The sequence below is a fragment of the Nothobranchius furzeri genome, chromosome 5 (assembly GCF_043380555.1).
Source record: "Nothobranchius furzeri strain GRZ-AD chromosome 5, NfurGRZ-RIMD1, whole genome shotgun sequence".
NCBI classification, from domain to species: Eukaryota; Metazoa; Chordata; class Actinopteri; order Cyprinodontiformes; family Nothobranchiidae; genus Nothobranchius; species Nothobranchius furzeri.
Genome location: NC_091745.1, coordinates 63,275,831 through 63,302,759, shown reverse-complemented (window position 1 = coordinate 63,302,759; position 26,929 = coordinate 63,275,831). Strand labels below are relative to the sequence as shown.

The 26,929-nt window shown below is 40.8% G+C and overlaps 2 protein-coding genes across 5 annotated transcripts in view; one reads left to right on the top strand and one right to left on the bottom strand.

The window, feature by feature from the left end:
- znf385d (zinc finger protein 385D) overlaps positions 1–26,929 on the top strand; it is a 112,083-nt gene that overhangs the window by 36,866 nt on the left and 48,288 nt on the right. For both annotated transcript variants that reach the window (XM_015949789.3, XM_015949788.3), the window contains exon 3: positions 24,516–24,623. In XM_015949789.3, the coding sequence (XP_015805275.3) occupies positions 24,516–24,623 (108 nt within the window). The remainder of the gene's footprint in view (positions 1–24,515; positions 24,624–26,929) is intronic.
- The window catches only part of septin7b (septin 7b), a 537,254-nt gene that overhangs the window by 497,509 nt on the left and 12,816 nt on the right, over positions 1–26,929 (bottom strand). The window contains exon 1 of one of the 3 annotated variants that reach the window (XM_070551005.1): positions 1,406–1,409. The exons of the other annotated variants lie outside the window; for them this stretch is intronic. The gene's annotated coding sequence lies outside the window, so the exon portion shown is untranslated. Of the gene's footprint in view, positions 1–1,405; positions 1,410–26,929 lie in introns of those variants that run through there. 3 annotated transcript variants of the gene reach the window in all.

The following is a 26,929-nucleotide window of genomic DNA, read 5'->3' as shown; positions in this document are numbered from 1 at the left end:
GGCAGCTATCTCTGCAGCCTTCTCCTGCAGTTACCGGCACTTGCTTGGAGGTCTGTTGGTGACTGTTTTCTGCATAAATATGATAACTTTGCCAAAAATTCTTAATGCACACTATCAACCCATTCTTCCATTATCTGAACCCGCTTGACCATGCTGGGTCACAGGGGGCTGGTGCCTGTCTCTAGCGGTCAACGGGCAGACAGGTGGGGTGCCAGTTCATCACAGGGCAACACAGAGACACACAGGACTAACAACCATGCACACACACACTCACACCCAAGGATGATTTCGACAGACCAGTTAACCTGACAGTCATATTTTTGGACCATGAGAGGAAGCCAGAGTACCCGGATAGAACTCATGCATCTACAGGGAGAACATACAAACTCCATGCAGAAAGACACCAGACTGGGATTTGAACCCGAGATCTTCTTGCTGCAAGGCATCAACGCTAACCACTGTGCCACTTTGTAGCACACTAAAGAAAAACAAAATAACTGCCTTTTTTTGAAAAAAATAAATAAATAAATAAATAGATAAATATTTGAAGTAAGATTTTCTGCCCTCATTTGTTTTTTTCACAATGCTCTTTGCCAGCTTTGGTGTAATCAGCCTGCAAGCCTGGCAGCTTGGTTAAACTGCCACTGAGAAAAGACAAATAGTGCTTTAATTAGGTCTGATTCAAAGGTAATTACTTCAAATAGCCGTAAGAGCTGACAGAACACTCTGATAGTGCTGAATGGAGTGTGAGAGCCTGAATCGTGTTGCACTTTTTATCTTTTATCTCTGCTGAACTGGGGACTGAGTACCCAGCTGCCGAACGCCTTTAGGGAGCTCTCCCAGTTCAATATTTCATCCTGATGGGGCCCAGTGGTGTTGGAGGGGCCATCGGTGAAGAGGACTGGAGTAGATACCAGGTGAACTGCTGAAGAGAAGAACAAAGAGAGAGGAGCATGAAAAGGAGTGCAGAGGGAAAGGTTTAGGGTTAAACAGAGAAGGAATTCAAAGGCTGAAGAAGATTTTCACTAAGTAATAAAGAAAACTAAAGAAGCTGATCTGGAGACAGCAGAACAAAAAGCACCCATCTAGTATTCAATTTAGCATTCCTCCACGTTCATGGGCTTCCATTGTATCGCCTAATTTTGTCTCAACGTATAAAGAGAAACGTTAGCTTTCTTCTTTCTTTACTTCTTTTACTAATTTGGCTCCAGGAATAAACCAGAAATAAAAGCTAATCAAAGAAAGCAAAATGTGGTTTTATGTTTCTGATCCTCTGTGGACTGAAAAGCCTCATTTCAATTCAAAAGAAAAATAATAAAAAGCAACCTGATCTGGTAGAAAAAGTTTACTTAAATGTTTCAGATCAAATCTTCTATTTTAATTAGTTCTATAGAAGCTCATCTAAAGCCATAATGATGTTTGATACATATAATTAGAATTTTTGTTTATTATTTAAAGCTGTGGAACGCTGAAACCCCTTTTTCATGATTATTTCTGATGATTATCAGTCACTGTGACTTTTACATGCAGGCTGAACATGAAAATAGTCTTCTACACCTATCTCCTGCATTAGCTTCTGACAGATAATAGATGTGAAACTGTAGGATTTGAAAATCCTGACAGATCTACATCACACTGTCAAAACATTCATAGACTCCCCCATCTTGATTCACAAAGGGGAAGGCTGTTGTTGGTTTAACATCCAGAAATTAGCTGCAACCATCTTGGCTAGTAGAAGCTAACAGTTATCATTAGCAGCTTCACCACACAGCAGAAGCTCCTCCAGGCTTGTGTTATTTGTGGAGATAAAACATCCATGTTGCAATCACTGGCAGAGGCGCATTGCTACTATACACTCCTGCAATTGTATTGATTAAAGGAGTGAAACACACTTTTAATATAAGATGTAAACTTTACTAGTCTTATAATAAATACTCAGGTGTTACCGTTCTCTGCATAGAGCTCCACTCTTCCGTCTCTGGAGTTATTAAACCTATTATGCTGCTCATAATTGCACTCCTTAGGGTAAAATTGTGCATTTTGAAACAGATTGAACTTCAAATAAAATACCTAGATAAATATAATATGTAGCAGCAGGAACCTTCCAGGTAACCAGCAGGAAGCCAAAGCAGAAAAACATTAGTCTATAGAAAGGGTCAAACTCTGGTAACCAGTGATGGTTGTACCCAATGTGCAGCAGTACCGGGACCAGAGTGAATAGGGTGTGTATGGGGAGCATGAGTGGGTGTCCGGCGTACATTTTTGTAAGTCTTTGGTTGTATGTTCATGTGTGAGCATGAGGGAGGGAGTGTGTGACTGTTTGTGTATGACTGTATATGTCAGGTGGGGCCTTTGACTCCTCCCCTCTCCTGGAACTTCTCTTGATGATATAGATCTTCGTCTCCCCTCCCCCTGCCACACCTGGTGTGGGGTGTGGTGCCTTGGTCTGCCTGAGTGTTCGTGGCTCCCGGGTCAGGGAGTTTAAGATTTTTGGCGTCTGCTTGATCAATCCCGGTGGCTGCCTGGTGGGGTCTGGGTCCCTGGGCTCTGCTGGGTCCCCGGCGGGGGTGGTCACCCCTGGGTCCCGGGTCGCTGGGTCCCGGGCTCGGCCGGCTAGGGGGTGGGAGGCTGCGGGCGGGCCTGTGGGCTTGCCGCTGATATCTCCCGGGACTCTGCCGGCTGCTGGTTCTGGCCCCCTGGGGCGATCCTCTGTGCCTCTCGAGGGGGGCGGGGGCCTTTCTGGTTGCAGTCTCCTTGGGGTTCCTGTGTTCTGGGGCAGCGCCTTGATCTCTGGGACTTGGAGCTCCCCCCGTCTCCTACACATCTTTGGGGGGCGGATCTGTGGTCCCTCACACTCTCTATTGGACGCTCCTATAGAGAAACCTTACATTTACAATCGCGTGTACACACACAGGTGCTCACATGGTGCTCTCAAAAGTATGGGCTTGGGCACGTTCAACACATGTCTTACGGCTGCCGTTGCCACTAAATGCACTGTGATTTATTATCGTGTGATTGCTCAGTTAAACAATGTTGATTTAATATTTCATCATCAGGTTGACACAGTGATAGCTTGCTCCTGATGTATTGTTGTGTGTCCCATTTTTTTCTGCTCTTTCTCTTTCTGTAGGTCTAGAAGCAGACTCTTGTTCATTATTATTTATTTTTGTGGAACCCCCCCTCCCCCCCTCCCCCCTCTCTTCCCACATTTTGTCTTTTCCTTTCTCTTTCACCTCTGTCTCCGTGTCTGGTCGGAATTACAAAGCATTCAAAAACAACAACAATAAAGTTTTAGGTATCGGGCGTGACATTAAAAGCAGACGCTTTGATGCTCCACCTGAGAGTAAATCTGTAAGGCTTGTCACCAGCATTCAGACATCAATTCTGTTTGCTTCACAGCCAGACAGGACACGGTAAAAAAAAAAAAAAAAAACACTAGTCTTAAGTTCTGAAACAGGATAAAAAATACATTTATTTTTTCTTTTTGTATTTAATGAAGGTGATTGTAGTCATTTGTTAACATAATAACTCTCATTGCATGTGAATCTGATTTAGGCCAGAACCATCTAAAGAAAAAAGTACAACCTCCTGCGAATCTGGGTCTAAACTGTGTATAAATGGGTGAATGTTGTAAAGCTCCTTGGAGGTTGTAGGGAATGTGTGATATAATTACAGGCCATTTGTCAAAGTAAACCTGGAGTGATTTTTTTCAGAGTGCAGTATGATTTTCTTTTCTTCTTGTTTAGTTTTTGAATATGTTTCTTAAAACAAAAAGAACTGGGCGGAGTTTCAAACATCCAAATAAGGCTTGAAACTCCGCCCATTTAAATTTGAACTGCTTGTTTTTTAACTAAGCTCTTTTCAGTTTGATCCACTAATAAATTCATAAAAACTACATTTCTGAGCTCGGAAGCCTCTTTAAAAGGGCATCACGTGATCCGTCGCTAGTCTGTGTGAAAATGTTGTTTTTAGAAGTTAAAATTAACAATATTTACAAAAAAGAACATTCTGTGCAAACGCCACTTTTGGTGGATCATCAAAATCCACATCATCATCAGCTTTGTTAATTCAATTCACTTTGATTTGGTTGTATTTATCTAGCAAAATTATTGATTTCCCTTTGTAGTTTTATCGCCATGGGATGTCGAGTCTGCTGGCTCTTTTGCATAGTCTCATTTGTCAACTTAGTTATTTTATTTTTCATTTAAAACTGAAAAAAAAAATATATATATATATACCAAATCCCTCACCAATGGTTCCTCTATTCGTACCAGGTCTAATTTTTCTAAATAATAAAACAAAACAGTAAGTCTTTCAAGAGGCTGCCAGGCTGATTAATTGTTTGGTCTGGATCCAGAATTAATTATTTCCCGTGGAACATTTTCCAGTCCTGTATAAGTTTCCCTGACGTGTCTGCATAACGACATCAGCATGTACCTATAAGTGCAGGAAACACATAAAATAATTCACACTCTAATACCAAAATACTAAATTTTTAGTTTGACTCTGTTTTAACCATCTATCTCACAACCACCTAATGCTCAATCTCAAGTGTTTACTTTGTTCCATTTTACTTGGAAGGTCTCTATCCGAGTCCAGTGCTCTAAAGCTAGTCTTAATTTCTGCACCTCACAGCTGAGTTCCTAATAGTTTTTTTTCCACATGATAAATTTTCTTTTGTAACATTTTATGGACATTAACACTCCTCCGACATCGTGACGTCTCATTTCATAACCAGTTGAAGCCCGTTCTTGCATCTCCGTTGAATTTAAATTTTTAATTTCTAAAGTTCTTCTCCGTGACAGTCTGCCGTGTCAGACGAACTGGGTCAGGAGCTGGAGGTAATTTAGAGATGTATAGGGTGGAGGATTACATTTGACAGGTCATTCATCCCCATTTGGTTAATAATAAGTGAGTCTAGTGATCAAAACCAGTGCCGAGACCTCATCAGGCCAGCTTTCACTGACCATTCAATCTCTCTTTGTGTTTGACAGTCATGAACGTGATGATGGCATTACAAACTAGCCAGAAAAATGTGAAAAGGACCCCAGGTCTAAATATGACAGCTTTGGTTACATTTTTACTGTAAACATAGCCTGTATTGTGTGGAATTCTGACAACATTTATTTGTTGGGTTTGAAGGGTCCAGCAGCTCCAAGTTTTCAAAAATCAGCCTCGGCTTTAAAAAGCGTTTTGGTTTTTTGTTCTTTATCCATCACTGTTGGTACTTTTTTACTTTATTAAATAATCATCACCACTCTGCCTGTTTTCACAGAATTAACTGCTTCGGTGTTTTATATGTTTTTGTCACATGTTTTCATATAAGATGGGTAGAATCACAAGCACTTTGTATAAAAAGCTTTTACTGACAATTACATTAAATTTACAATGGCAGTCCAAGTTTGTGTGTTTTAGTTTGTCCACTCACCTCTTAAAGGTCACTTCTGAATGATGTTAAAGGGATACTCAGCAGTTTTGGCTTGCTTTTAGCACCACCTAGTGCCCAGTTGGTAAAACCAAAAGTGAAACCTCTCTCTTTTAACACCATCATCTAACAGCGGAAATGTCTGTCCAGCCTTCATTAGTTTCTGATTCATCACTAAATGAAACAAATCAGCTGTGTTCACAATCTAAACTATTTATTTTGGGAGTTATAATTTCTAATTAATTAATCTTAATTAAATTACCAGCTTTAGTTTAAACCCAAATTACTGTTTTTCTATTGGGTATTGTACTTTCGGAGGTTCTCTTTCCCATAGAGAACATGTAATACACATTTTTTAAATTCAATCGGTCACTTGGTTCTTTTTTTAACACGGAAAAGAGTTTTACCTTTTATTTTTTGCTAACGTTTTGACAGCTACGTTTTGAACCCACCATTGTTGGTGGCTTCGCTTCATTTTCCATTTTCTTCGGTACATCTGACTTGCCTATGCATATGCATGAAGAATGTTAAAATTATTTATTCAACCGCTGTCACCTGGATTAGCCACAGAAAAAGGTTTCATTTGTAAACATACACACTATAATGACTCCTCATAATTCGTAAATGTTCTTCATGATAAAAGAGTAATTTCATACAATGAAGAAGGCGTGAACCGGGGCAGACTCTGGATCTAGACGGGTCAATGTCTCCTGGGGCCTCATATATCAAGCTTGCTTACGCACAAAACGGGGTCGGAAAACTGCATAAGCAACTTTCCACGCAAACTTCGGGATTTATGAAAGAAAACTTAGCGGAAAAATGTGCACAACTTTAAGGTGACTAAGGACCTTGCTTACGCACATTTTGGACAAAGAGAGCACCTGCAGTGCTGCTGCTAAGAAGGATCACTTGTACTGCTTCATTTTCACACAGAACAAGACCCCCCCACCCCCCCACCCCCACCCCCACACACACACGCACTCGTACACACACATGTGTGTACACTCACACACACACACACGTGCACACACATACACACACACACACACACACACACACACACACACACACACACACACACACACACACACACACACACACACACACACAGCCTGAAGCGCATAATACGGAATGCAGAATATCAGCAGGGGGACAGATTGAGACAGAATGTCATGCGTCTGTGACAGTGTGTGTGTGTCCTGTCCATCGACATAAATATACTGGACATCTCCTTTCCATAGGCTCCAATATCACGTTTTTGAGGCCAAATGGGAGGTGGCCACCACCGCCATCTTGACCGTGTCACAGGTTCCGTCAAGCCCAGACAATTCCAAAAAAGGGAAGAGAGGAGGAGCTGAGGGTGGGGCTGTAAGGCTGGGATCAACTGACGACACCCGGTCGAACTAGCTACAAGCAAACCTGAAGCTACCCCTGGCTAACCCAAAGCTAACGCGGAGGTGGGAGCTAAGCTAACGAAGGTAGCAACCTAGCTACAACCGGAGTTAACTGTGCACAACACCAGAGCTTCTGAGTCAGAGACACGCCGGGCTGACCGCTGGGTAAAACCGTGGAACACAGAGGTCTCCCGAGAGCTCCACAAGCCGGCAGCCGCACAGCAGACAAGCGCCGCTACGATCTGAGATGCGCAGAGCTGCCGCTGGGGAGAACCGGGTGGAAAGGTTTCCATCCCAGAGCTCCACAAGCCGGCAAACCGTGCATCAAACAGAAGCTGCGATCAGACAGAGATGCGTCGAGCTGCGGGGAGAAAAAGCTGGCATTCCGCGCAGCAAACAGAAGCCGCGATCAGACAGAGATGCGCCGGGCTGCAGGGAGGGGAGAACCGGGTGGAAAACATCAGTCTCCCGAGAGCTCCACAAGCCGACAGTTGGAACCCAGCTCTACCAACATGTTATATTTCAACCCATTTTCTAAAATGGTAAATGGTAAATGGCCTGTATTTGATGTAGCGCCTTCTAGAGTCCTGGGACCCCCCAAGGCACTTTACAACACAATCAGTCATTCACCCATTCACACACACATTCACATGGATGTAATTTTCACTTTAGAAGTGGGGGGGGGGGGTACATGGGGGGGGGGGGGGTATCTTTACAGTATGTTCTAATGGGAAACAGGCTTCAACACAAACGGTTGCTTTCCGCTTGGTCCTAGAGCTCAACCACTGTCAATTTAACGTAGCGTAATATTGTTTTTGGATGGTAAAAAGTGCAGGGATCAAAACTTGATTTTGGAAAAAGTGTGGGGGCGGGGCATGTCCCCCCTCCCCCCAATTACATCCATGCACATTCACACACTGGTGCGGATGAGCTACAATGTAGCCACAGCTGCCCTAGGGCGCACTGACAGAGGGGAGGCTGCCGAGCACTGGCGCCACCGGCCCCTCCGACCACCACCAGCAGGCAACGTGGGTCAAGTGTCTTGCCCAAGGACACAACGACAGCGACAGACTGAGCGAGGCTCGAACCTGCAACCTTCCGATTACGGGGCGAGCAATTAACTCCTGTGCCACCGTCGCTTCGTAAAATGCAGCATTGTGCTAAATGCACAGGGTTTTACCCTATTACATTTAAATGTCATGGTTAAACAGTACATGTTAAAATCTAAGCTCAGCTCGGCAGTGTCCTAAAATACATAAATACAATTTTACTTACCAAAAAAAATGAAGTGGAGACTCCTTGGACGCTCTATTAGTGCAATTAATGCCACAGCAAGTCATTTTGTCCAACAATTGCACAAATAATATCCAAAAAAGAATACACAAACACAAACTCAAAATGCCGGAGCAGTTTCCAAGCCAGACCGAGGCTCTACTGAGGCCTTTCCACGGAGCTAGCTCTGTGGTCACGTGGGTCTGATGCTCATTAATTATACAGAATTTTAGGCTTTTAATACACTTAAACAGAAGAGAGAGAAAAAAATTCACCGCCCTCAGAGTTGTCATGAGTGTAAACTAGATCATTTAAACAAAAAACATGTTTTGGTACCAGGCTGTAAACATGTTTATTTCTGCTGTGAAAATGGTATTTTTAACATGGGAGTCAAAGAGGATCTGCTCGCTTCTGACACCAGCCCCCAGCAGATGAGGGTGGAACTGTAATTTATTTCATTTCTGGGTTTGCCTCAATTTTAGAGCCACATTGTGGGGGCTTGGTCCTGTCACTGTGACCCGACTGATGATGCGTCCTGGCTACTTGTACAGGGGAGATCTCTGTTTGGCTGACTGGTTAGCGTGTGTGACTTTCACCCAGGAGTACGGTGATCAAATCCAGATCAGACCACTTTTTTTATATCCGCCACAGATCTCTCTGAAGAACTCACAACATTGACAGCTTCAGAAACGCTGTGCCACTCTGTGGATTTTCTCTTATTTGCTTTGCAAAAGCACTTGCTTTCATTTCTCCACCTCACCCACAGGTACCTCAATTTCTGCTTCTGTGAAATTACGCTTCCTTGATCTGCCTTGATCTGCAGTCGCCATCGTCATTGGCGGAGCGCTGCAACAGCCGGCATATGTATATGCATGAGATCCACAAGACACTTTGCATTGACTATTTATGGCATTAAGTGGGCGTGGTGAGGGTAGGATGTGACTAAAATGCAGCTGAGAAACATTCTCGTTAGTCTCCGATTTATGAAGCGGGGATTGCGTGCAGCTGTGCGTACTCCATGTTTGATAGATCACAAACCTACTTGGCGTAAGTACAATTTTTTTGCTGAGCTTAAATGCGGTTTTAGTAAGGATTCTACACAATGTTTGATAAATAAGACCCCAGGTCTGATTGCACTGGGAGGACTGGGCCACCTGTGAGTGCTTTAGGATGAGGCAGTTGTTCATAGAAAATGCAGCTTGTTTTCAATTCAGTCTCAAATACTTTGATCACAAAAAGTCACATGACTTTTTACTCATTAAAGGACTTTCTTGAGGGGACTGAAACATTTTTGAAGCAAAAAAATCTGGAACAAAAACCTTTGCATCATCAAACTTCAACTGTATCTGTTATTTCACCTATTTTATGGTAAATAAAGTATTTTTAGTTCTGCACTTTGTTCCTAATCTTCAGACTTGAGGTGATTTTCAGCATTCAGGCGTTAATTACATTCATGTTGGTTTAATTCACACCAAATAAGCAGCACATCAGGCAATGCTAAAGCCTTTAGAGTTAATCAGAGGTCTATAAATGTTTATATTGGTGTTTCCTTTCAACTAAGCGTGAATCTTTCATGTGTGAAAACCAAAATTACTGCTCGTACCTTTAGCTCAGAGAGCTGATTCACGCCTCCACAAGACTGAAACAGCTAATTATGCATCTGCATTTACAAGCTGAACGTGACGGTTTAAATTACAGCGTTTTAGTGTTGGTTTTCTAGATCAAGCAAAATATGCACCAGATTTACGGCTCAGACAAAGAAAAACAACTCCCACAGAAACACAGCACGAGTACAGAAGGTACAGTCAGGTATCGTTGCACAGCTGGAAGGAAATGAGATAGCAAGGAGCTTTTGTTTGGATTTGAAATATGCCCTTATGTTTTTACATATAGTATGGTTTCTAAAGAGCAAACATCAATCATTAAAATCCATCTCTGCATATTTTGATGTGCATCTTGTGGGCAGAAACAGCTGCTTCCAACGTGGTTTTTATACAGAAAAACTCCCAAATATGAATAAAAAACATAAAAGTATTGTTTTATGTGTTTATAAGTTAGCTACTGTGCTGAGTAATCGTAGATTTCTGCTGCTCAAAGGTGATGAATCCACTTTGAAAGAGAATTAAAAGATGAATTTCTTCAAAATGTCAAATAATCTGCATTTTGAATCAATCTTTTTTTTTTTTTTTTGTTTAGCCCTTATTCAGAATAAATAACACAATGCTGTTGGGGTTTAAAATGTTGTTTTTGACCCCTTTTGTCCAGAGTAAAAGTCACCTGCTTCAGCCAACGCCTCAGCTCATCACTGTCTTGTTCTGTCACATTATCTGGCAGCACCGAGCGGGGAGCGTCAGCAGGCGACTGCCGCGCTGAACTCGGAGATGGACAGGTCTTCTGCCGGCTGTCAGATAGGATCCTGCAAATGACCTGCTTACTTTGCCTCGCTGTCCACACTTTTCCCATGTCCCCCTGACAGAAAGGCATCCGTCGAAAATCAAAGGCCTGGCAGACGGATGAAAGGACGATTTACTCACAACCTAAACACGTCATCTGTCGGTATACAAATGTCACATTCTGCTCATTTACAGGATTTGAAATTGGTTGGATCCGAATCTCATTCCCAAGGAAAAGGAACTAATAAAGAAGCCTTGCTTCTCCTGTTAGATCTCAAATGTGCCACGGAAATGACTTTTTCACAGTGGCAGGAAACATTTTTCCAAACAAAATAAAATCAGGCAGCTAACAATGAAAACGTCCTGAACAATCAAAAACTAAAAGCTCTTTTTCATTTCCTAAAGGTGCCTTTTCATCCTCTGTTTTGTCGCATTTTGATGCAGAAAAAATAATTTAAACATTTAAAGCAACTGTGGAAGAAATTTCATATGTGTCATTATGTCAGTGACTTTGTAAAATCTGTTATTTTCATGCTGTTTTCTCACACTGCAAATTAAAAAGCCTCAAGTACATCTGGATCATATTTATTTTATGTTAATTAATGTCATTTTTGTAGATAAGAATGTTTTTTTTTAGAAACTAAAAATTCAATAAAAAATCTAACAGTCAAGCTGTTTTACTTTCTTGAAAATCCGTTTTTTTTTGTGTTTATTTGTTTTTTTGTCGTCTTACCCCTCCTTTCCATCAGACGTGAAAGAGGCGTGTAACTAATAGCGGTGTTTTACCCGCGAGCTCCCTTCCAACCGGGAGCGATTTAGACGTGAACCGGGCGAAAAAGCGTTCCACCGCCTGTGATTTCAGAAGTCCACATAATAACAAGGCTACGGGGGTTTCACAGGAATTGAAGTATGTTTAACTGGACGTGACTTTTATTTTGAAAGTTTCCAGATGTTTTACATTGTTTTGGTGTTTGATTTCCTGTGTGGATCATTCTGAACTGCAGCATTTGACGTGTTTTGGAAGAGTAGCGCTTAACAAAACTAGATTTGAAACATAACAATAGCATCCTTTCCCTTCAGTTAACGATTACTAATAGCCTCAGTGTACGCTTCGCAGCCGTTTCACAATGCTTTTGTGAAAGTAATGGTTACATTGAACAAGAGGGGGTGAGGAGCTTAATTAGAAACTCTCGTCATGCTTTATGCTGGAATCTCGTCTATCTGATCACCTTCCATTCTTTTCAGTTTTGAGGCTCTCCTTGGGTATGACATTAGAGGGCTTATGGAGAAGTCCATCACCCTTTCAGGGGAGCCAAGCTGCCCCTGGACCCCCCCGTAATTCAAACCCTGCTGCAGCTGTAAAAAATACATAAATAAATTACATTCAATAAGAATGGATTCAAATCAAACTTTTGCATGAATCTACTGACCTGTTTTTGCAGTTTTTTCTGAAAAAGTTTCAATTCTGTTGCAACCAAACCATGTTCAATATTTAAATTTCAGTTCATTCTGAAAGTCAGATTCTCTGGATTTTTTTCATTTCACCAGTCTAAACCTGGGTCTCCAGCTCCTCCAAAAGTTGTTTCATGTGTATTGAAAAGACATTTTATTGTCCTCTTTAGATGGATTGATCTTGCTTTTATGAAAAACACCAAAGAGTCGAGGCAAGGTGAAAAGGGAGATTCTTAAGAAATCCACCACAAAGAAAGCTTGACGATGATTACATGTGATCCGCACCCGCTGCAGTCTGTCTCTGGATCAGACCTGCAGAACTACGAGGAGTCCAAACTCATATTGGTTCCTGCTGAGGAGATAAACATCGACAGCTCAGTTTAAATAAATCTTGGCCCACATTTAGATTTTCAAACAAAATTATTTTCCCAGAAAGTCTTTTTTCCCAGACTTTTGTTTCCATCACGATGATCTTTAGATCTGACTTCGAGCTGCGGTGTGTTAGAGGCTCTAGACATTTTCATTCTTGATGCTGAGATGTTTACACAAGTGCAGATTCTGTTCAGAAGCTCTGCAAACATTACTTGTTCTGATATTTCTGTGTTTGCCGTCTGCTGTCAGATCACGAAAGGTGGATTTCTCGTTACCTCCGCCTCTGGCCGGAGGCTTTGTCCTGACAAGTCTCAGCGCAGCAACTTGATCTGCTGGGGGAAAATTTCATATCACTGCTGTAGGAAGTGATTTGAACGATGCCGCTGAATTTAAGGCAGATAATGACACCGTGCTCTGTGCACTGCTGCAGGTGTTAGTGTGTGCATTTGTGATATACTTTGGAGCGTGTGTGTGATTACGTGGTGTGTGTTGGAGTGGATCGTATGCGTGTCACGCTGCATTTGCTCGCACAGCATTTCAGCTTCTGTCAGGCGTGGCTTATGTGGACTGTGTGGCTCAGTGGGTGGCTGATGAGTGACGAACCTGGAGAAGAACTTGTTTGCAGCACCGCAGCTGCTCTCTGCAGACGTGTTTTGTGTCTGTGCAGGGATTTAATGCTGCTTCACTGCAAAAGTAGGATGTGCAGGAGGGAGGTGGAGGGAGTTGTCAGTGAAGAGTCTAAAAATTCAGATGAAGAAAATTTAAATCTCTCATTGCAGCTTAATTCGTTCACTGTTAATGATGTTTCTTACTAAGTTAGAAACATTTGCACTGAGAGTCAGAGGAGCATTTTTATCTCTTTACATGTTGGAGGTCACGCATTCTCTCATCGCCCAGATGAGTTTGACTCCAGCTAGTTTTCCCTCCTTGGGTTTCCAGCAAGCTGTGGAGTCTGTTTTCCCTGCCAGAGAATCCTTCCAACTTAATGTGTCATCCTCTTTTCCCTTCAAAAAAAAAAAAAAAGATTCACAAAAGCAACGTCTTGCATAACAGTTTATTTCCCTCCAGTTCAGCAACAAAGTGTGTCAGAGCCAAGCAGAGGTTCTGCTGCGTTAATGTGATATAGTTTTCAATGTTTCAGGCTCATTTTTCTGCCAGGCTTCAGATTTCGTTACTTTATTCTCAAATTAACTTTAATTCTGGGCAGAAAAATCCAAAATCTGGTGTCTGGAGGTAAAGAACATGCTTTATAATCCATCTAATATCAGTTTCTGCTGTTTCTGTTCAAGTTTTGCATTCAGACATTATCAGCATAAGGCCTATTATGTTCTGCAGTTTTTCCATCTGATGGGTTAAGGAGGAAGGTTATTTCCTGCTGCAGATGAATGTAAAAATCATTAAACATCATTATCTCAGGAAATTCACAAGCCGTGCTTTTTTATAATAATGGCAACATTCTAGTTTGAATCACAGATTGAAATTTGATAATTAAAAAACCCAAATGTGGAGAGAGAGCTGAGCCGGAAGACAAAGCTCTCAATAAATCGGTCAGTCTACATTCCAGCCCTCACCGGTCACGAGCTTTGGGTAGTGACTGGAAGACTGAGACTGCAGATACAAGCAACCAAAGTGAGTATTCTCTGCAGGGTGGCTGGGCTCTCCCTTAGACATAGGGCAATACGCTAGGTAATCAGGGAGGGGCTCGGAGTAGATCTGTTGTTCCTCCATGTCGAGAGGAGCTGAGGTGGCTTGGGTATCTGGTCAGGATGCCTCCTGGACGCCTCCCTGGTGAGGTTTTCCAGGCACGTCCATTCTGGCGGAGACCTAAAGGAAGACTCAGGACATCCCGGAGAGACTATGGGACAGCAGTAGCTGATGAGGGCAGGGCTGTCAGTAATCAGAAGGTTGCAGGCTTGATCTTGGCTTCCAACAGAGAATGCTGCTGTTGTGTCCTTGAGCAAGACACTTAACCCACCTTGCCTGCTGGTGGTGGGCGGAGGAACTGGTTGCGCTTGTGTTCGGCAGGCCTCGCCTTTGTCAGTGCACCCCAGGGCAGCTGTGGCTACATCGTAGCTCATCCCCACCAGCGTGTGAATGTGTGGATAACTGATGTTGTGAAGTACCTTTGGGGGGTGAAGAACCCTAAGAAGCCGCTATACACATACAGGGCATTTATGATTCTCTTCTGGACAGGGAACATCTGGAGGAGCTGGCCCAAGTGGCTGGGGAGACGCAAGTCTGGGCCTCCCTGCTTAAGCTACTGCCCCCGTGACCCAACCCTGGTCCCCTCGCCTCTGTCAGTGCGCCCCAGGGCAGCTGTGGCTACATCGAAACTCATCACCACCAATGTGTGAATGTGTGTGTGAATGGATGAATGATACACTGTAGTGTAAAGGGCTTTGGAGTCCTTACTCTGAGAGGCGCTATACAAGTGCGGGTCATTTATCATAAATGGAGAAAGATGGATGGAGTTCTTTTTACAAGAAAATGTAAACATTGGGAGCAGCAGAATTATTTGCATCCTTCAAACACAATACAAACACACTCATTAAGGTTGAGTAAATGAACGTGTGCAGTAGCATGTAAATGTATATTCATATGGTGCAATCCTTTGAAAATAAGAGACTAAAACAAACAAAAGTACCCAAAAACCTCTGAAGCTAATAGTTAATTAAACCTGCTGTCTGACAAAACTTAAACAGAAAACAATGTTACAGTGATAAATTATTTTAAAGTTTCAGCTGCTTTAAGGTACTTCAAAATGTTTCAGACTCTTATTGTGAAGGAATATAAGAGTTCTGTTCAGGATTCTGCTAAGTCGCCAAGAGAAAGTGTTTTGTGTTGATAAAATCTCTAAGTATTTGTAGTTTAATCTGTAAAAACACACCCAGAACCTTCAGTTTGAAAACTAATGATAAACAAAAACTCTCAGCTTCAGAAGCACAGTGGAGCTTGATTTCTTAGGTTGTTCCAGAAAAAATATGCTTTTGACGTTTGTTATGTCTGAAAATAGAACTTCTACTCATTTTTGTACTTCTGAGTTTAACCTCAAACCACCTCCATTATTAAAGGCATCCCTGCGTAAAACATGACAATAACATACAAATTTTAAAGCAGATTTAAAATGGAGAAACCTAAAAATGGACTCCAAAGTTTTCCTAAATGTTTCAATTATAGTCTTTATTTTGCACTTGAGTATATTATTTTTCTTCTTCTAACAAAGCGTTTTAGTTCTTTGAGAGCTTTTGGCCTCTTTCTCCACAAATGGTTATTGATGTTTAGACTGGAGGACTTTCAGCTTTAGGCCCTTTAAAGTGTTTCTTTCAGCTGTTTGTTTTTCTCCCTTTTCCATCAGCTGTTCATAAACTTGACCCTCTTGTTTTTTAGTAATCGAATTGTGCAATTTATCAAACATTTAGGATTTTTGCAGCATCAGTGTGCCAAATATCAGTTCTGTTTGAGTTGGATTGAGCTTATTTACATTTACACTCTGAATCCATTTTACGTTTTTGTCCAATCAGACGGACTCGCAGAGGTGGTAAGCTGAACACACACGTGACCTTCTAATTAGAGGTGTTTTAATTTGTTAGTTGACAGAAACTAGAAGTTAAGTAACTAAATTAAACGTGCAATGTGTAAGAATTTTACATAGAAATAATCACAGTCAGATGTCTTAACTCATTCACTGCCGGCCGTTTCCTGATCAAAAAAGCTCTTTGCTGCCAGCGTTTTTCAGCGTTGTTAAAGTTTTTTTTAAGAGTCACAGAATGTTGCGCGCTAGGATGATGTCGACGCCAAAACTACCAAAACAAAGAGGAGACTCACCTCTTACTTCAGGAAGAATCCACATGTTTTGAACATTATCCGTTCTTTCATTTTTATTTCTATCTATCTATCTATCTATCTATCTATCTATCTATCTATCTATCTATCTATCTATCTATCTATCTATCTATCTATCTATCTATCTATCTATCTATCTATCTATCTATCTATCTATCTATCTATCTATCTATCTATCTATCTATCTATCTATCTATCTATCTATCTATCTATCTATCTATCTATCTATCTATCTATCTATCTATCTATCTATCTATCTATCTATCTATCTATCTATCTATCTATCTATCTATCTATCTATCTATCTATCTATCTATCTATCTATCTATCTATCTATCTATCTATCTATCTATCTATCTATCTATCTATCATCTATCTATCATCTATCTATCATCTATCTATCTATCTATCTATCTATCTATCTATCTATCTATCTATCTATCTATCTATCTATCTATCTATCTATCTATCTATCTATCTATCTATCTATCTATCTATCTATCTATCTATCTATCATCTATCTATCTATCTATCTATCATCTATCTATCTATCTATCATCTATCTATCTATCATCTATCTATCTATCTATCTATCTATCATCTATCTATCTATCTATCATCTATCTATCTATCTATCTATCTATCTATCTATCTATCTATCTATCTATCTATCTATCTATCTATCTATCTATCTATCTATCTATTTTACCCGTGTGCTGTCTGGCTGTGAAGCAAGCAGAATTGATGTCTGAATGCTGGTGACAAGCCTCACAGATTTACTCTCAGGTGGAACATCAAAGCATCTGCTTTTAAAGTTAATTATCCATTCTTTCATAATGCGTTGTTGACTTGTGATCGGCAGAAGCTTTTTCGTTTCGTGTCCCACTTTTTTTACAGCAGCGGCCCAAAACAATCTCCTAACACATGGATTTTCTGCTTCCTGATCACGTGACGTGTGACGTATGCAGATGGAGATCGGCTTTTGAGCTGCGATGTTTGTTCTCACGGTGCGGGGGCACGTTCCGACGCCCACAAAGTAAAAAAAATTGTCATTGGCAGTGAATGAGTTCATCATATATGAAGGAAGGTTACAATGAAATAAATGTCCTTCTCAAGCAACATTTTCAATAAAAATGTGGGCAGCAGTAGCTCAGGAGGTACAGCGGGTTGTCCAGTAATTGTAAGGTTGCAGGTTTGATCCCGTCTGTTGTGTCCTTGGGCAAGACATTAGACCTGCTATTCCCCAGAGCAGCTGTGGCTACATTGTAGCCCATCACCATCAGTGTGTGAATGTGTGTGTGAATGGATGAATGATGCACTGCAGTGTAAAGCACTTTGGAGTCCTCTGACTCTGAAAGGCGCTATGCAAGTGCGGGTCATTTATAATATCAGATCTTTCCCTCACAAATAATTATTTCAAGCAAAATAGTTGTAATCATTCTTAGATTTTGATGTATTAATCTTAAAGCCACTTGTCCTGATCCCTCGCATCCCCTGATCCAACACACTGAAGGCATCTCAGATGGTTTAGTGAAAGGAGCCGTGAACACTGACTAAACCCTCGGGCCCATCAGATCTTCTGAAGCTAGAACCCAGTGAAAGCTTTCTCAGAAAGTTTTCTGGCTCTCTCAGACCTCAGCATGACCTCACCACTTCCTGATAAGTCTCACTTCTTAAATTACAAAATGAACTGAGGAAATGGTTACCTGAGAATGCTCGGGTATCTTCTGATAGCCTTTTCTCCGTTTTATGGGCTTCAGTAATGTTTAATATTCTGAGAGCTCAGTCGCTAAAGCAGCACGCAGCAGCCAATTGGTGAGAGCAAATTTAAGCACGAAGCCTATTATTTAAAGCTTTCAAAATTCAGCTAGCAGTCGTAGGAAAGGTGGCATTTTTATGCATTAGCAAACATGAACATCTGCCCATAACTAAATGTGAAAAGCACTGATTCCCCCAGCAGGGCTGCAGAGACGTCTAAACAGATAAAACTCAACCGCAGCTCCGAGACACAAAAACATCCCTCGTTGATGATTTCTACACATACAGTAATTATAAGTGTTTGAAAATACCCACGAGGAGTACTTTGTGATACTGAGTATTGTCTGTGAACAGAAGCACTGTCAGGAGGCATCCGAGACTGATAATGTTCACTTCTTACAACAAAAATAGCAGCTTTTGTTGCGGGAAGATTGTTATTGCAAAACCAGGAATATTAATTTTCACAGTAATTACAGACTAAGATCAAGGCCTCTCACAAATACAATTACTGCTCACTTTGTTTCAGATAAATAGCGTTTCAAATGAAACAGGAAAAAGCGATAAAAGAGGAAGAAGATAAAAAATATGCGTTTCAAAATTACTACTAAGTAGCAGAATAGAAAAATCAAGTCTGCTGGGCTTTTTCTAACCTGGAATTAAAATGTAACAAAGACAACTTCCGCATAATAGGTTAAAACTTTTTGGGTTTTATGCAGCAGACCAGAGAAATCTGACTCTTAAAAGCTTTACAAGAAATAAGTTCCAAACTTTTAAATATAACTGGAGCCCTTGGGGAAAAGAACCTTAAATAATCTGAATGCATTTAAAATAATCTAACCAATGGGATTGCTATTAATAAGAATGATTTTTTTTTTTAGCTGATGTTGAAAATCTAAAATGACACATAAAACTTCATACCAAGCTGTGGCCTGTTCCCTCTGGCTAAATCCCAACATTTCACTCATCCTGTCAGCTCCGATTGTGTTCCTGGATCCATGAGTGGATTTTTGCACGATCAGAAGCTTTTCACGAGATGTCTCGTTGTTGTCCAACAAATGTAATTACAAGCAGATTCCCTTAATTATTGATATCCTATCATCCTACCGCAGACTAAGCTGAATTGACGTTCATTGATCTCAAATAGAAGGTAATAAAACCAAATTAAGAAGAAATCCATGATTTTTTTTTTTAGCTTTTCTTTATTTTTGTTCAGCCAAACTTGAAGACTACAGGAATACTAAAATGATTAAAGTTATTGTGTGTTTTTCTGGAGGATCACAGTAAACTGGGTTGGTCTCTCTGAAAACAGCCATCTTAAAGGTGTGGTTTACTCATTTATTCAATACATTTGCAGCGTTCTCTAGTGTAAGTCAAATCTTTATGTGTCATTAAAAAAAGATATGATGCCCCTGTTCTGAGATGCAGAAGTTTGCTGGTGCAGAGGTGGGCTTGAAAACAGCAGGATTACTCATTATTAATAATGATATGCACACATCTCGCTTCTGATTGGTTAAAAGAAAGCATTCAGCCATGTTGCAAAGTCATCGTCACCAATACACTCTCCGCCTCTGTCCTCGTTGTAAAAAAATAAATAAATAAAGGAAAGCATTCCTGTGGGCAGGCACGAGCCAAGATGGGCGAGGACATGAATGCAAATTCACAGTGTGACATTAACATGTGAGGATTATCAAATCCTAGAGTTTCACCATCTACTTTCTGTAAGAAGCTAAGAGGAGATAGGCGTAGGAGACTGTTTTAATGTTCAGCCTGCATAAAAAAACTCAGAGTGACAAATTATGATCGGCGATAATAATAACAAAGTTTTTTTCAGTCAACCACACCTTCAATGTGTAGTTCCAGTCTGTTTTAAACAACAGTCGTTGCATGGGGACGCTCTTTCTTGATCGTCAATCTGTGTTTGTTAAACATCTCTGTGAACATCACGCACTCACCATCAGGAGCACTGGGAAATGTTCTGGTCTGCCACTGGTGTTGATTAACAACAGTTCATAAACAGTGTGTTTGAAGGCCTTTTTATGGGTTTTGACCAAGAGGCAAACTTCACCTGCCAAAAGTGAAGCCAATGTGGAAGTTACAAAAAATTGCAGTTCCCTCCTCCTCCACTAGGAGCTGGATCCAGAAAGGAGAAAGTTCCTATTGACTCCTGAGTAAAAAAATGGCTAAATTCACAGCAGAAATAAACATGTTTACAGCCTGGTTCAAAAATACATTTTAGGTTTATTAGATGTAGTTTGACCTCATGACAACTCTGGGGAGGGTGGATTTTATTTTTAATCTGTTTAGATGAGTTGAAACTATGAATAATTAGGGTATGTTCTTTTGATAGACAGGTGTCAGATCAGCCCTCAGCATTCATGGCTTGTCCTCCTGCTTGCTACAAGGAGGCCTGAGCCTCAGCCTCACGTTAAAAGTATTACAACCTCACGGCAGAGGGTACCAGAGGCGCTCAACCGCGGTTTTCTGGCTGAAAGCACCCACCATCCTCCATTAGCTTTGATGGCTCAGTTTGCTTGTTGCAACATCAGGTCAGAGTTCGATGGGTGTCAATCTTCTGCCCCCACCCTCTCAACTCCATTTTTTTATTTGGCGAGTGAGGAAACACGTGACACGGCCAAGATGGGAGTGATAGGAACCGCCCACTGTGCTTCAGGTCAGCTCTTCAGAAACGTACAGGTGATGTCACAGAGTCCACTCACATAGTCTATATAGTCCATGGTTCTGACCATCTTTAACTGTGACAGTGGTTATTAAAACAGTTTATGTAGTATGATGCAAGGAGATAAGATAAAGTGAGTAATTTACTTTTTATAGAAGTAATGGACACAAATAACATTTTACAGTTTCAGATGTGTGTAAATGCTGTTGGATTCGGGTTGATCCCAAGTCTCTCATCAGTTTCTCCATTTTTTTAATCCCTATAAAATTTTTTGACAAAGTCTATGATAATTGCACAGGACAATAGAAACTAGCTGAATATTTGTATGACTTTTTGACCAGACCCGGGGTCTTTTCTGGAATTTTCCACTCCTGTTCAGCCTCACCTGACCTCTGTCTGCCCTCGGTGAGATAAACTCAAAGTTCAGCTGACTCTATAACCACCCAGCTGCTCGTCATCCTCTCACACAGACGTCACTTTTTAAACAGCCGGTGTTGCTTTTATCAGTTGCACTTGATTATTTTCTCCCTGGGAAGTCCTTATAAAAAAAAAATCGTATTTGTATAGCTCATTTTCTCCCAGCAAGCTTTTCTGTTGTGATTTCAGAGATGCAACCTGACGCCAGCTTCTGGTTTACTCCAATTATGAATATCTAAATAGAACTGTTCTTCATGCGTTTGCGTCCTTTAGGAGACGTCTCTCTACAGCCCAACGCTGAAACATCATCGCCACTGCCCTCTCTAGAACAATTGTGGAGATGGATTCATCCTCCCACGTCTCACCATCACCTTTCCACTTTCTCCAGCCAAGTGTTCCCCGCAGACTTTTCCAGAGACAAGCAGATGTGGTTGTTCATTCCCCGAAGCTCTGCAGCCTCACGGCAAGAGGCAAACAGGAAACATGTACAATGTAGTTTCACAGGCTAAATGTGTGCAGCTCCTGCTCAGCAGAAGGTCTTTTGTGTTTGTTTGCATTCTGGTAATTTCTCTTTCTTTTTGTCAAATGAACAATCCTACTAACACTCATTATCTGTGTGGGAACAGCTTGGTTTCACTTATGCCGACAGATCAGGGGAAATTCCCAATAAAACACTCTGTTAGAGTAATGAGTGAAGCTGTGAAAGAGTAAGATAATAAGAGAGACAGACCTGAGGTCCTGCATGCTGTCAGCCAGCAGCGCCTCCAAGAAATATGAACTAAACTTGTTATTGTTGTGCAGAAAGTTCTCCACAAGCAAAAGACGGAAGTCCAAAACTCACAACAGACATTCAGCATGAATTAGTTTTAGCTGTAGAAATATTCTGTTTTAACCCAAATAATCACACAAAAACTGTCCGACCAGGAAAAACTGTCTTGCATCAGTTTAATGACAACAGAGTCAACAGTCTTCCATGTGGGTTATTGACCAATTTTACAGTTTTAATGGAAGAAATCCAGATCGCAGTAAAACCAAATGGATCTATCATGAGGTGATTCAGAATGTGAGTCGGGCAAATGCAGGTGGACGTGACATTAGTGCTTATTCTTAGTAGAAATTTGAACTGCTGCAGGTTGAAGATCTTGAAATTGAAAACTGTAGTTCAGTCAGAGTGCGTGTTCAGAGTTATGAACAAGTTTGAATATTTGCTAAAAGTAAAATTCTTTTCTGTAGCTCCCTTTATCGATCATCAATGGTTTGAAGACCCAACGACTCCATTTACATTTTGGTTTTTTAAAGAGGAGTTTGAACTAAAGTTAACAGAGATATTAAAACTGAAGTGATCTTCTGTTAGGAGCTTTGCAGTGTCCTGGACCATCAAGGACATTTTTTAAACGAGTGAAAAGTGAGTTACAGTATTTTACATCATAGAAAATAAAAGCATGAAGAATCTTCTCAGATTTGTGTTTCAGTCCTTTATTTTTCTTTCGAAATCCTGTGTTTGTCATCTTCTGTGTCCCTTTGTTCCCCAGCTCCTCCAGTTCCCACTCCAGGTTCTCCTTTTGTGTTCTCTTAGCGCCCTCATGTGTCCTTTGTCTGCATCTCTGTTGTGTGTCTTAAGTTGTATCTCCAGCCCTCTGTAGACTTCCCCAGGTATCCTTCTAATCATTCCCCATTCCTAATCAATCTTTATTTAGTCCTCCTCATCCGTCTGGTTATTAGTTGTTTGTTTTTGGCCCTCAGGCTTTAGGTTTAGTTTTGTGTTGATGTTTATCTGCCCTCTGGTCAAGCTCCTTCCCTTCCCATTTTGTTAATTGATTCCACCAGTTTCTCCTCAGCTCACACTCCTCACACCTGTCACCTGTTTCCCTGATTACCTCCCTCCTGTTTATAAGCCTTGTCTTGTCACTCTGTGGTTGTTGGTCCATTGTTGCTGTCAGTGTGTTTGTTGTTTTTATGTCAGCGTTTTCTGATGCTCTGTTTGACCTTTGTTCACTCGTCCCAGTTCTGTGCTCTAAGTGAGCTTTGGTTCTTCTGGACTTTGGATTTTTGGCTCGCTGCCGTTTGGATTTATTTTTGTTCTTCCTCCAAATAAAGGATTTTTACTTTACATATCAACTCCTGCCTCATGTCATCCTGGGTAATCTGCATTTTGGGTCCAAACCATCTCGATAATGTGTCAGTGTTTACTTTTTCTTTTCCATTTTTACTCAGAATTTATACTTGCATTTCTTTTTATAATCGTTTGAAATCAATGTTTTTATTTAAATATTTTTAATGTTCATGTGAACCTTGTGGTTTTTATCTTGAGAGATGCTCTCTAAAAAAGTGTTTCCTCATCTTTCCACATCTTCATGTTAAATGAGACAACAAACTCAGTTTAGAGATATTTCAGATGCTAAAAGTTGAAGAAACATTGATTTGTGTGAACAACCTATTTCTTCAAGTTTGACTACGTTTTTTTTTTTTTTTTTTTTTTTTTAGCCTGATCGGAGGAACCGGGCTTTCTGAAGCAACCGTCAGTCCTTTCAGAGTTTTGACAGGAGTTATTAACTTCTGATCGGTACTCGATTAGTTGAGACTGAAAACTGCTGAATCATTATTAAAGTGGCAAATGTCATCCATTCATTAATGCTCTGTCCAAATGTGTTGATAATAAAACTGGACCGAACACAGAACCTTGGGGTTCACCACGTTTCAGATAAAAGGTGGAATCTGGACCTGTCCTAAACTGTCCCAGAGATCCCAGTGAAGGCAACTAAGGGAATTGCTCTCCGCTACTTTAAATTAATGGAAGTACGGCATTTTGAGTGTTTGCTTCTCTTTTCTTTTGTTTTATCTGGATCAACCATCCTGATTTGTGTAGTGGTTCATGAAATATTGTGCCAACAGTTTAAGAAATCTCAATTAAGAAACATTTAATTATTTCAAAACCTGCTCATAAACCAAAGCATTGAGAAAAATCTGACAATTCCCTTCCTTTTTTCCTACGGTAGTCTATGAAAACTGTGGTGCCTCGTTTAGTTGCTACAGTCCTACAGCCTTTCCTTTATAATCTCTTAGGCATCATTAAGCTTCTCTACCTTCCAGTCTTCAGCCATGACTCATGTTTTCTTCATCTTCCTGTCGAGTTTTCGGTGCAGAACTTCTGTTCTGTATTTAAAAGCCCTCCATCTCTGGCTGTAGGCTGACGCTCTTCATGCCAAAACTCCTGCTCTTTCTCTTTGAGATGAACCACTGCAGTGCAGAACATGCATAACAAAAATCATTTAAATGCCTATGGAAAGGTCAGTAAAAACACTTGGCATGTGTCTAATAGGAGCAAATGGGAGAAATAATGCTGAGAAAAGGTGGAATTCACTCCCTGGGGTTGGCAGATTGACGGCTAGTTTTTCAGAAGCTCCAGGCAGCCTGTTTTCTCTTCACAGCCCAGTGAGTGACAGGGAATTTACAGGTCAGCTTTAGCACCATTTTAATTAGCCTCTCTATGTGTGTGTGTGTGTGTCCTCCAGATGGACCCGGTGCAGAAAGCTATCCTCCATCACACCCTCGGCCTCCCTCCCACAGCCAAGAGGAAGCATGTGTCCTGCAGCGTCTGCCGGCTCAGGTTCAACTCACAGGTGAGCGGCGTTTTCTTCTGAACAGGAGTCAATAAGGGCTCCTGTCAGTTATGTAAAGAAAAATAAACACAAAAACTCCTCAGAAATAGCTGCAACTAGAAATGTAACTCTTTTCCCTCTGTGTTGCCTGTTTATTTTATAGAAGATACATGTTAAAGATGAGAAAGTTAAACACACACACACACACTCTTGGCATTTTTAAGTAATATTTTTAAACACAGGAAAGTATTTTTTTTACTTTGCTGACAGTTTCGATCACTCCTGCGGTCTTCATCAGAGCTAGCTGCTAATGACGACATCATTTCCTTCTCCATTTATTCGCGGGCAGCAGAGGACGGTGTCGCCCGCGAATAAACAGAGAAGGAAGTGATGCCGCCATTAGCGGCTAGCTCTGATGAAGATTGCAGGAGTGATCAAAACAGTCAGCAAGGTAAAAAAAAACTTTCCTCTGTTTAAAAAAATTACTTAAAAATGCATTCAGAAGAAACACACAGAATTATTATACAAAAGAACAACACTAGTTTTTCTTGCTTTTAGCACCCCCTAGTGTGCATTACTCATTCTCTGTCCTTAGACCAAAAGTGAAACTTATCTCCTCACTGTGAGTTTCTCTTTTTAATCTAACTGCTAAAATGTCTCCTCAGCCTTCATTAGTTTCTACAGGAGTGATTCTTCACTGAATTAAACAGTCAGCTGTGTCAATGATCTAAAACATGCAGGAAACGGGCTGGAAGCAGACTTCAGTGCCAGGCATGTCAGCTACATTTTTACTAAGTCCACACTGAAGTTGCAAGTGCGGTATTCTGGCCACAGAGAGCGGTAGGGGGTTGAGTGATGTTTCGATGACCTTATGAAAGGTCATTTTAGCACATACTGGCTCAAGAAAATGATTTAAAAATATGAAAAAGTTGCTTGGTTTGTCTTAAAAAAGCAGCTGTATTTTCCAAGAAATAAGAGAAATGGTAGAAGTGTGTTGGTTTTGTGCCGCTTTAGAATGCAGTCCGAGTGTTCAGACCTCTGCAGGTGATGGTGCTGACTGTGCATCAGACAAAATGCTGACAGATTGGCTCTTTGTTAACTTCATGACTTACAGCCAGCAGCTTTTAAAAATAATCCGTGAAGATACTTTCAGTTCTGGGACATCAAATAAAACATTGTTGTTAGCAACTTTGTAAATGACTCCAAAGTTTGGGCTCTCAGTAATCCGTGGATGTTGAATGTCTTCTGTTAATCTGAAAAAGGACAACATGTTTAAACAAGTTATAACAAGTAAATGTTCTATGGTTGATACAAAAGAGGTTCATAGAGTTTTGCGCATAAAATTCCTCTCACATGAAATGATGTCTGCAGTTTTATTCTGGGCATTTTCAGTACCTTCCAGAATGAGCCGTTTTGGCCTCTGTCATTTTAAAGGTCAACTTCACAGTAAAAAACATTTTTTTATTATTATTTCTTATTATAATTTTTCACTCTGAGTTTTTCATCCAGGCTCTCCTGCATTATCCTCTGATAGAAAATAGAAGGTGAAACTCTAGGTTTAGAAAAGCCTGACAGATCTACGTCACACGTTCACTTAACATTCATGGAGTCCCCATGTTGTCTCACGAGCTGTCCAAACATCAGCAAATAAAACTCCAAATCCTGTCGTCTGAAGCTCAGCTCTGATCTGGCTCTTTTCAAATTCCTGAAACAGGCACACCAGAGCTGTTTTACACCATACAACTTACAAGGCAATCAATCAACCACTGCAAGTGTATTAAAATATGAGTAAAGTTGACCAAGCTGCTGCTGGCCAGTTACATCTCGCCTGCAACCAACAACCATGCTACATTCAAAGTCCCTTTAATCTTCTTTCTTCTCCACTCTGATGCTCAGTTAGAACTTAAGCAAGTCATCAAGAAGCCTGCATGCTTTGAGCTGCTTCCATCTGATTGGCTGCTGGTATTTTTATGCTAACATACAACAGTGGGTACATATCAATGATAACAAGTGCGTTGCTTGTGCTGCATCATCTGGTTTGCTGTTTAAGTCTATAAATGAGTTTGTGTAATTTGTGATTTAGAAAATTTTTGTTTTCACGCCTAAACAAACCTGACAATCATCCTTCGCCATGTCACCATCACGCTGTGTTTCCTGAATACACCGTGTGTTCAGAACATTTTACACACAGGAGAGTTTATTAGCATATTTCTGCTCTTATTGTAATGAAATGCTTTTATTAACTCGCTGGATATACCCGATGGACGAGCACCTAACCAAGCAGATGGGTTTCCATTTTGCCCCCCCCCCCCCCGCCCCTAATTTTC